At 39.7% G+C, this 10,993-nt stretch overlaps 1 protein-coding gene and 1 non-coding gene across 2 annotated transcripts in view; one reads left to right on the forward strand and one right to left on the reverse strand.

The window, feature by feature from the left end:
- LOC139120440 (uncharacterized) overlaps positions 1–1,335 on the reverse strand; it is a 60,765-nt gene extending 59,430 nt beyond the window's left edge. The window contains exon 1 of the mRNA XM_070684848.1: positions 621–1,335. Within this exon, the coding sequence (XP_070540949.1) occupies positions 621–664 (44 nt within the window). The 5' untranslated portion in view covers positions 665–1,335. The remainder of the gene's footprint in view (positions 1–620) is intronic.
- Positions 1,336–5,904: 4,569 nt separating this feature from the next.
- On the forward strand, positions 5,905–5,977 carry Trnaa-agc (transfer RNA alanine (anticodon AGC)). Its single transcript has one exon. It is a non-coding gene; the product is annotated as a tRNA-Ala (tRNA).
- Positions 5,978–10,993: the final 5,016 nt, after the last annotated feature.

A 10,993-nucleotide genomic window follows, 5' to 3' on the forward strand; every position in this document is an offset into this window, starting at 1 on the left:
TGTGACCTAATGCCATTAGCCGCAAACAGGGTACAAGTCGCGTGTCAACCTGACACCTGTTGATTGGTGATTGTTTGTGCCGCTTAATCAGGGGCAGTCGTGGCTTATGACCACGGACTGTACTGAGGAGCACAGTGCAGTAAGCGAACATAGGGGAAAACCGTAAACTTGTGTCTTGACATTGTGACATGACATAACTGTCGACTTGTGATAAGCTCTGATAAGATAACAACGTTGACATTGACAACATCAACCAAGCACATGACTTTGAACGTGGTTTCTGAGGCTGAAACGAGTAGCGTTGCAGCTATATTCCGTTTTGCCATTGGAATAAAAAGGATCTTTCCATATTTTCATGATTTCTGGTTTAGCTTATGCTTTTTGTGTGTAACATTTTTGTTAAAGGTCACGCTTTGAAAGTGACCATAGTTTGTTGGCACAATTTCAACACGGACGACTAGGAGCAGTCAATGCGCTACTTCTGCGACCTAACCCAGATGACCATGGAGGGGTTCCAGCTGCGGCCATACCAGTACAGGTTAAAACGCAGTGGTGGCGGGACTGTTCGTTAAAAGGGAAACGAAATCTGGTGAAGACGTAGTGATAAAAATAATACTTACGCCACTTTCAGCATATGATTAATCAACTGCGCGTCCTCTGCCATTCTCGTCTACGTATCGGTGGACAGAATGCCCTTCAAAGATGCCAGGCATGTTTTGAAACACCGGTCAAACACCCCGCGCTATAGTTTAAGTCCTTCACAAAATCAATCGATTCTCCGAATTTGTCCATGAAGTCCACCTCGATGCTGATGATACACTGAGAAAGGAGTGATATTCCTGTGCCTATCCGCACTACAGGGTCGTGTTCCCAATTCAAAACCGATGCTAGATTGCTCTTAAGATGAGAAGATCGACGGGAGATATCCTGGTAACCGTAAAGGAACTAACAGTGGCAATTCTTTCCCGTGTACTACAGTGTAGCTTTGTTGAACAAGTGAACCAGCTCTTCGAGGCCTGCCGTCCTCAACAGTATCTCTTGCATTCTTTGAAGCGTTTCTGGATCGCGGTGTTGATCCGACAAACAGTGATATTGTCAGTCAAGTGAGAGATGACACGAATTTTGAGAGAGCAGCTCAGAGTTTGCACACCGCGGTCTCCATTAGACACAAAGTCAACACAGGCGATGGGCACGTCTGCCAACGCTTGGCTGCCCGGAGTCCATTGTTTTGCCACAAACAAATACACGCACTGATGACCATGTGTATAGGTATTGTCTTCGTTGGGTACTCCCTTTTTATCCACTCATGACTCCCACAGTGAAAACTCGGACACTGCAAGTTACCTGTCGATTTCGATCATGCCCTATTGACATGCAAATCGGGCCACTTATCTTAATGCAAATTCAACGACTCGCTGGGTTGGTTGTCAAGACTACCGGAAAATAGTCATGTACGTCTTGAGTAAAGCAAAAAATATCACATCCGGATCAGTTAATGTCAGTTTTTATTTCGCCAAAACCGCCAGCTATTTTCCTCTCCTTGTTGTAATAACTTAAACAACGACAGAGTAGTCACTTGTGTTGAAGTACGGAACAAAAGAAGGCAGAAAATATCTGTAGGCCCAATAGTCGAAGCGCGAAGTTTACGCGTCATTAAGAAGTGATTAAAGTTGGATCTAACGTGGATAGAAACACGTTACTTGTTCTAAGTCTAGAAATTTTTCGCGTCAAATTTGTTGTTCTTGTTTTGGAATACATTATTTATTGATTTACAAACCAATTCTCAGCGCATTTTACCACACCCGACCGCCGACTTTAGAACTGTCACAAGGCGGATTGGCAGAGGAGAGATAAGATTGCTGATTTATGATTTAACAGGAATTACATGTTACAGTGCAAAGTGTACTTAACCCATTGAACTCTCTTTAGCCTAGGCAATGGTTTGTTACTAGTAAAATCATGATGGAAGGACGGCTTGTCACTAGGGAGTCGTCGAATCTTGATCTCCAGTTGCAAGTTCCAGTGATTTCATGATGTGCTATAGTCGCATTGCTCTCTTTTACGGGGGGGGGGGGCTCATTGATGTATGATCTAAATCAGCTATCACTGTGATGGTTGTCTTTCGTATCGTGTATTTCTCAACTAGGTAATACTGGTGGGGAACGCGTTTAAATAGCTATGCCAACTGTAATTTACAGATGTTTGAAGCGTTGCGTCCTTGTGGGATCTAACTGCGCGTAAGCGTTACATCTCTCTCTCTCTCTCTCTCTCTCTCTCTCTGAAATTATCGCTGTCGCGGGGATGGGTTGGGATAAATTGAAAGCCACATCCCGGATTTTACTGGAGTCAACTGAAATTGCTGTAGGGTTTGTCAATTACACGTATTGATAGGGGATAATGAAGCTCCTGTTCTACTCAAAAGCTTACAGGTCACGGAGTTTATTCACCGTTGGGGCGTGGGTGCACCACATGTTAACTTGCTGACAAATTGGATTGAGGCTATGTAACCAGCCTGTTCCAATCCTTACAAATCAAAACCATTAACATGTACTAGAAGGGCAAGATGAGCCAGGAAAGCATTTCAGTCCCGACAATATGATCTGTCATCGCTACAAAAATAGTAACTTAACCGAGTATCTTTTCAAAGCCCTATTGAAACGTTCGGTGGTCTCTTTTGATAATTCCAGCTCTTTCTTACTTCTGTCGCTTGGCTGCGCTTTTCCAACAATAGCTTGAAGGCTCTGTCCTCAACACACGCACACTTCGTGCAACATATTTTATCAGGAGAAAAGCAAACGATGTCGTTTCGAATTCTTCGTGGGTAGAGAGCACTTGCCGAAAGAAATGTATGCACAGTTACAGGTGTTTTATTGTGTTCATTGACAGACACTTTCGAGCCAGCCTCAGACAGGCGAGGGCATTCACCTCGAAATGTGAAGAAGTCGCAGACATGAATAAAACACTCCCTATCCAAATATTTCCTCTCCATTGACTTACATTACAGGACCCCTTATGAAGTCACAATCGAACAATCGCACTTTTAAGTGTGTTTTTTTTCCAAGTCGGAAAGCCACTTTGGTCCGACTGAAGTGGACGGTCTTCCCGATAGCAACTCAATGTTATTTCCTGCTTATCTTCGGACTCTAAATGTTCAGGCTATTTGTATTTCTATTGTGTTTAGAATTTCTGATTTATGTGAGAGAGTGATGAGACCTGCAATACTGGTACCTTTTTCCTTACGAGGCAAAGTACATTATAAGTACATTACAGTGTTTATATATAAATGTATACAAAAAAATGAGTTGTTTGCTCCCTTGCGTTGAAATTACTTTTGCTTTAATAGGTAAAGAAATTACAAACAGAAATTTTAGGAAAGAGAGTATTTTACTGCCCTCAAGAAAAAGCGAAGAAGTGTCAGAACCATGACCACTACGGAAGAGAAAGGTTCAAAGCAATGGTCTTCCGATCCTAAAATCGCTTATGTCTGAGTAAGGACCGAGGCCGAGGTAGCAGTTACGTCATTTTGAAGCGACGTTATAAAACTTGTACCCTACAGCAAATGTCAGTACATTCGTGATGAAAATCTAAAGGTCAGATTCAAATTACTGTTGATATGGTGAAATAAAACACTATCTGGATTTTACCTGAAGAATCTCACTTCTAATGGTGTTTGTTCATTTGTTTGTTCTGATAACTTTGCAGTCGCTGTCGATTATATATGTTTCATCACCAACTGTATAATTACATGTATTTGGTGGTTTGCCAAGTTGGTCCACTGGTCGTGAAAAAAGGGCTTTCGCTTGAGGGCGCTGCAAGCTACTAATTTTGCCTTGGATCAGAGTCACACCTGAAGGAACACACGAGGGTGATGCATGACGTGCTCATGTTTTCTCGCTTTCATGGAGAAAATGGCGGGGCACGTGTTTGACATGTATATCTGTATCAGCGATGCGCGATGACATGACTGATCATGGGTCAAAAAACTTTTTCCGGTAGCTCAACACGAGCTGCCGCTTGATACAGCTCGGTGACAGTACCATTGCTGTGCTTAGATGTGTCTATAAACGTCATTTTCATGTCTTGTGCCAGTAATGAAGGTATATATTTAATAAAGAATAAATGAAATATTCAAATCTGCCGTGTGTTACCAAAATAGTAGGCCATGTCGACGTAGTCTAAATATGATTTTGTCAATGCAGAGAATCTTGAAGTTTACATGGTAGGTGTAAACGTATCCTCAGTGTTAATGATAAGAGAGGGGAAAGAGGCAGGGAGACGGACGAAAAGAAAGACAGACAGACAGACAGAGAGAGAGACAGACAGACAGAAACAAAGAAGAAATAAACACTTCAAATAATGCAAAGCTATCCCGAATATGTTAGGCCTACAGTATTGTCTAATTCTAGGTCAAGAAGAATCGCATAGGTACAAACCCATAAATTGTCGGCCATAAATAGTAGGCTCTATAAGATTTCAGTTTTTCAGCCAGCTGCTGGTATATAGCGAAGTTATTCCAAAGACTTCAGAGACACTTTTACCGCGTTGACACCCTCTAGATTCTCTGGAGAACTCATCATCGAAAAAATCTCTTGAGTTTAATCAATTTAAAACACGGTAAAACCTCGGTGGACTATCAGCAGTGACTGCGGCCGGCAGGAATCTACATTTTCGCCGACAATCGCAGCCTCGTTTGATCTGCAAATGTGACTGCAATTGAAAAAGAGCGATGCAAGTGCCCTGCAGAAACGTTCATGCAATATGAAAATTAGCGTAGTCGATCGGACTCAGTACCTACATACCTACATCCAAGGGTCGAGCTGGAGTCACAACAGGCACCTTCCATCTTACTGTATCCGTGGCCTGTTCAGCAAGGCCATTTATTCGTGTTGTACCGGAACGGTCAGCAACAACAACTTCAAGAAAGTCCACCTGCTCCACTACGAGTAAATCTTTACTGCCCGTACGCGTGACAACAGTCCCGTGGTTTCACAGATTGCAAGGCGACGACACATCTGTCATCGGTTAGTTAAATTTTATTGGTCAAATAAAAGAGGCTTTAAAGGGTACAGGTAAGGTTACAATATGTATGTATCTGATACCGTTGTTATGGTGATTGTTTGAATACTTAAAACTGTATTTGCCATCGTGAGCAGGATATAGACTCGGAGAAGCTAAAAAGCTGCATCTTACAATTTGGTCAGTCAGAGAAAACAAATTATGAAACACATATTTTGCCTATAACCAGGTGCAGTCAACCCGGGCTTCGAAAAATTGTACCCATGGTCCTGAGCAAAATCAAATTTATTACAATATAAAAGGTAGGTGGACACTGACATTTTCGAGGTTGCCTTCTGACTTTTATATGAAGATCTTCCCTTCCCGCACTAATAACTCCACGATCTAAGCTTACGGGGAGATAATCCCTGGACAAACTTTCCAAAAAACACCTTTTTTTCAAATTCCTTTCGAGAAATCTAATTCTCGATTCTTCCGGATTCAAATTACCAACGACCCAACTTAAGCTTGTATTAAGCATAAAACGCGAGAGAGGTAGGCTAGTAGCATTAATTTCCCATTTCCGGGCCCATTTTCGAACGACTTCAAAAGCAGGAAGACATCGCTCATGCTCTTTGTGAAGAGATCTGAACAAGACGTGTTCCAGACGATGACCTGGGTACCTCACATGTGGCGTGGAGAGTGCGACCGACTGTCCGCAACTCTTGTTGCATGGTGGCCCTCCGAGCCGCTGCACATTATCCCGTAAGAATAGTGAAAAGAGTTTCAAGTCGTCAATACTAAGCATAGACTCGAGGGTCTATGATACAAGTCACTCCTGTCACTCGGCCGGATTGCACACAACGCAACGCATTGAAATAAATTGAGGGCGCCCTTCCGAAACAAGCAGGGGAATTAGCTCACATGGTAGAGCGCTCGCTTAGCATGCGAGAGGTACCGGGATCGATACCCGGATTCTCCAAGGGCACTACTAAGTTTTTAGTCGCGTAGATAAGATTCAAAGACAAACATTCATATTGCGGCCTTGTTTTATGAAGATTTTTCATCTATTTTTTACATGGCACGTTCTCTCAAATTCATGGAGAGTTTTCCTTTTTATGAATCTCCTGTGCCTTGTGACACGATATGTGATTCAACATTTATCGCCAAAAGAAAGCCACGTGTAAGGGTTCGAAATATTTGCTTAAGGCAGAATGCAACTCAGGAGAGATATTTGGAATCTCAAACTTTTCCAATTCTTTTCTGATCTACCACTTGCGGGGGCTCATTTTGAAGCCCCCTATACAGTCCAAATATTTTTTCTGTTAAAAGTCTATTTCATATTTCTGACATGTCCCTGTACCAAATAAAATAGATTTAATAGCAAAAACGGCCAGATTTTTTGTGTCAAGCTAAAAAAATGGTAGAATTTGGTTTTAGCTATGACTGAAATTTTCAATGTAAACTTTGGGGTATGGGGTAAGTTTTGGTTATATATCATGAAAACTATAGAAGATATTGCATGTTACAATATGTCATTCTAAAGATTAGTAAATTATCTTTCTAATGATACCTAACAAGCCAGGTTATATTCAAAAACAAGCTCAGCAAATAACTTATAGGAAAACAGTTTTTACAAAAATGCATGCAAATCTGCAACACTGTTATTTTGCGGTACCCTTCAAAATATGACTGTTACAGCTGTAGATTCCCAATATTTTTTCTGTTAAAAGTCTATTTCATATTTCTGACATGTCTCTGTACCAAATAAAATAGATTTCATAGCAAAAACGGCCAGACTTTTTGTGTCAAGCTAAAAAAATGGTAGAATTTGGTTTTAGCTATGACTGAAATTTTCAATGTAAACTTTGGGGTATGGGGTAAGTTTTGGTTATATATCATGAAAACTATAGAAGATATTGCATGTTAAAATATGTCATTCTAAAGATTAGTAAATTATCTTTCTAATGATACCTAACAAACCAGGTTATATTCAAAAACAAGCTCAGCAAATAACTTATAGGAAGACAGTTTTAACAAAAATGCATGCAAATCTGCAACACTGTATTTTGCGGTACCCTTCAAAATATGACTGTTACAGCTGTAGATTCCCAATATTTTTTCTGTTAAAAGTCTATTTCATATTTCTGACATGTCCCTGTATCAAATAAAACAGATTTCAGACAAAGCAATGAATATTTTATTATGCCTAGCTAAAAAATTGGTAGAATTTGAGTTTTACTGTAATTTGCAATGTTAAATTTTGGGGTAAGGGGTAAGTTTTGGTTATATTTGACAAAAACTGTAGAAGATATTGCATAGTGCAATATGTCATCTTAAAGAGGAATGAATTCCCTTTCTAATGATACCAAACAAGTGAGGTTATGTTAAAAAATGAGCTCAGCACATGACTTACAAGAAGACAGATTTGACGAAAATGCATTTGGCTTGGAAAATCGTGATTTTGCGGTACCTTCAAAACATGACCATAACGCTATTGCGTCCCTATATTTTTCCTGTTAAAATTCCATTTCGTATTCTAGGCATCCCAAGGGTTCTGAAAAATACAGGTTTGTTATCCTGTGGGGGGTGCACGTAGACCCCCTCTAGTATATTTCTACGCAAGGCTACAGATCTCAGGCATCGCTTTCCATTGAATATACAACTGTACTTGTGTACTCTGAGATATATGCAAACACTTTTATTATCAAATATATTATTATATTAGACATAACGGTCCTCATTCACCTGCGGGCAAAATCACCAAATATGTTTGTTCTGCAGAACAAAAACTGGCCAATTATCAAATATCCATCTCTCACTGTTTCCCTATTGTATGACGGGAGGCTTTATCCGAGAGGCTTTGTCTGGACTATAGAGACACTCAGACAGGACTACCTCCTGAAAAGATTCTCTGCGTAATGAATCTAGGATCTGATTGATCCAGGCTGGTTCCAGCAGCGTAAAGCATAACGTTTACATAATGTAAGCTATTTTTCCAAAACCTTGGTCAATCTCTACCTCTACCTCCATAAAAAAGTCAATTGCAGTGTAAGGAGCAGACTTCTAACAGACAGTTGTGAAGTAGTAATTTTGTTCTTGTTCTATTACATTAATGACGTCGAAGCGCTTTGGTTCAACTAATCAATACAGCCTGTGACCTGCATAATAACCTGCATAACCTGCAAATTAACATCTTTCCCCAACAAAACAAGTTCTCTCTGTACATTTACATATTTTGATAATTTATGTAAGATACTTTGCTTGAAGTGGGAGGTAAAAAGTACATGCGTGAACAAGAGATTTGTTTTTTGATTCCATCAAAAATGTTGATTCACTATACATAGTAGTCTATGAGAAAACTATGAATATTTTTTATTGATGACACTACGTATTATATTCTAAATACTATGCCTTCTGTTTAGAGTTCTCAAGCAACTGAGATGAACATTTGACATCAACCAGGCCCATGTACCGTACTCGACCGAGTATAGTCTCCTGTCCATGTATAAACCCCTAACATACATTACCCATACCCTTGTGCTGTAGAGCAAGGACTTCAAAGAAAGTGAGTGATTGCATGACCAGAGTACATACCAGCCTCTTATTTTGGCAAAGGATATAGGAAAAATTGGCTGTTTTGCCATTATCTCTACATGGTATGGATGTAATTTTACAGGAGTAAATGACAATATGACATGTAGAGTGAAATAAACACCATACTCAATATATGTCCTGTTGTTCTCCTTTCTCACCCTAGGGGACTGTACTCGGTAGAGTACGGTATTGTCTATGGGAGGATTTCGGCTCATAGGTTACCATCTCCCAAATTAATATTCAAAGGGTGTTTGACCTGAAACTTCCAGTTGTTATTGATGACACTGTACACTATTCTAAGCAGTTTTTATTCTCTCAAAGTCCTCAAAAAATAAAAATGTACAAACGGCAACATGAAGGTTTGACACTGACCTAGACCCAATGTACTGTCGATGGGAGAATGTTATCAAATAAGTTATCAAAAATGTGTCAACTGAAACTTTAGGTCATTATAGAGGACAGTTAGAACGATGACAGTGCACAATAGAGGGGTTGGGTATTAATAGAAATCATGACAACCTAAATCTTTTGTCACAAGTTGGCTCTTGGATCATCAATAAATTGTTTTATATACCCTTAAACTTGCGCCCCAAGGGCGCCCCGAAAATGGAAATGGCAGGAAATGAAAGTGCCAGAAGGTATTTGGAAAGGAATTTGATATTCAATAAATTTTCAATGCAATGTCAATTTTTTCAGATCCCTCATGGCATGTTGTGCATTTTTCAGGCCCTCCCGTCCCCCCGAAATCTCCCCCGCCCCACAAGAAATGTTTGTGAATACAGCCTTACACGCTCCGATTACGCGTGTTTTAACTGCGCAAAGGTCTGCACGCTGAATTTTGGGTAATCTGTCCCTTTTCAAAAGTCTGACGTCCGCACGAAGTGTCTTGTATGCATAAGCATGCATTTTTTGCCAAAAGTGAAACTAAATCACAATATAAGTGTCTAAAACTTGGGCATTAAACGTCAAAGATATTGATCGATGGTAGTTGTTTGACCGCATACATCGAAATACGTGTGTCAATATCTATTGTTCCGGAGGGCGAAATCGTGTCACACTTCCATTCTCTCTGCATACACCACATTGGCAATTCAAAGCACCTATGCCCTTTCGTGAGCATTCAGCCAACGGTGGAAATGGGAAGAAAACCAGACTAATTTAATCCTCTGCGTTAAGATTGTATCTTATACTGTGTTTCATTTTTTGCGATATAGATCGAAATCACGCCAAGTTCCATAAAATGCTTCCAGGATGAGTGAATTTACCGCGTCGGACTGAGCTAAGTGGACCTGTGTTAGAGATGTGTTTTGTCGTTTGTTTACAGTGACTTTACCTAGTAACCATGTCAAAGGTGTTCTGTTGGTGAGATAAAAGCCTTTCAGGTATAAGCCAGAAATTATGGTTGGTGGGTGGCCTCAAAACACGGCTGTACACTATGGGTTTACCCTCTACATGCCACTTGTCAGCCGATAACATTTTCTCTTCGATCTGATGTGACCATTATGCTCTGACAACTTTTTACAATATGATTTCACATAGTTCAAATGGGCGTAGCGATACACGTGTGATAAATGCATCTTCTTAAATTTTCTAAATGTATTCTCTAACTTCCTAAAAGACTAAAGGTTCTCATTCTTCTCCCTACGTGTTTTGAAACACTAGTATTAGCGTTGTAAACAAAGAGCATTTTGTACAAATGTAACAATTTTATTAATAAAATGAATTCCTCTATATAGAACAGATGCGGACATAAATTCAGTTGTCAGCAATAATTTATTGGCCCAACAGAGCTCTCTTCTGTTGGGCTTTTTTGTTCACATGTGCATTTTATAAAAAATGAATAGATAAAAATAACATTTGTTACGAAAATATCAAACACCCAATGTTAACAAATCTAACTTCACATATCGTTATGATTTTAAATCATAAATGTCGAAAAAGGCGTATTTTCACAGAAAAAAAACAATATTGGAAAGACATCAAAAGTTACAGCTTTCATTGCATGATTATTTTTCTTCTTTACGTCACAAACTGCACAGGCAATGCAAACATATCAAGAGATAAAGTGTTAAACTTTTGCTATGGTTTTCTCAAGGATGACTTTTAACCATTCCTTTGTGATCTGGGAACGGATATCAGGGATCACCAGCAAAAATTTGACCCTTGAAGCAAATTGCCTCCCCTTTAACGCTGTTTTTAACATAAAGAATGGCCACCTCGGGAAACAAATAAAATTTGCAAGTTCAACAAAAACAAGGCGGTTTCTAAAAATTTCAAAATATGTCCACATTTAGTATAAACCAGTCTTTACGATCTCACCCTGTACTGCATACTGATTGAACAACAGCTAATTGGCCTGGTAGAAGGATCAAAAGCATGATTTATATTCCCACATTCTCAG

The sequence above is a fragment of the Ptychodera flava genome, chromosome 20, assembly GCF_041260155.1.
Source record: "Ptychodera flava strain L36383 chromosome 20, AS_Pfla_20210202, whole genome shotgun sequence".
NCBI classification, from domain to species: Eukaryota; Metazoa; Hemichordata; class Enteropneusta; family Ptychoderidae; genus Ptychodera; species Ptychodera flava.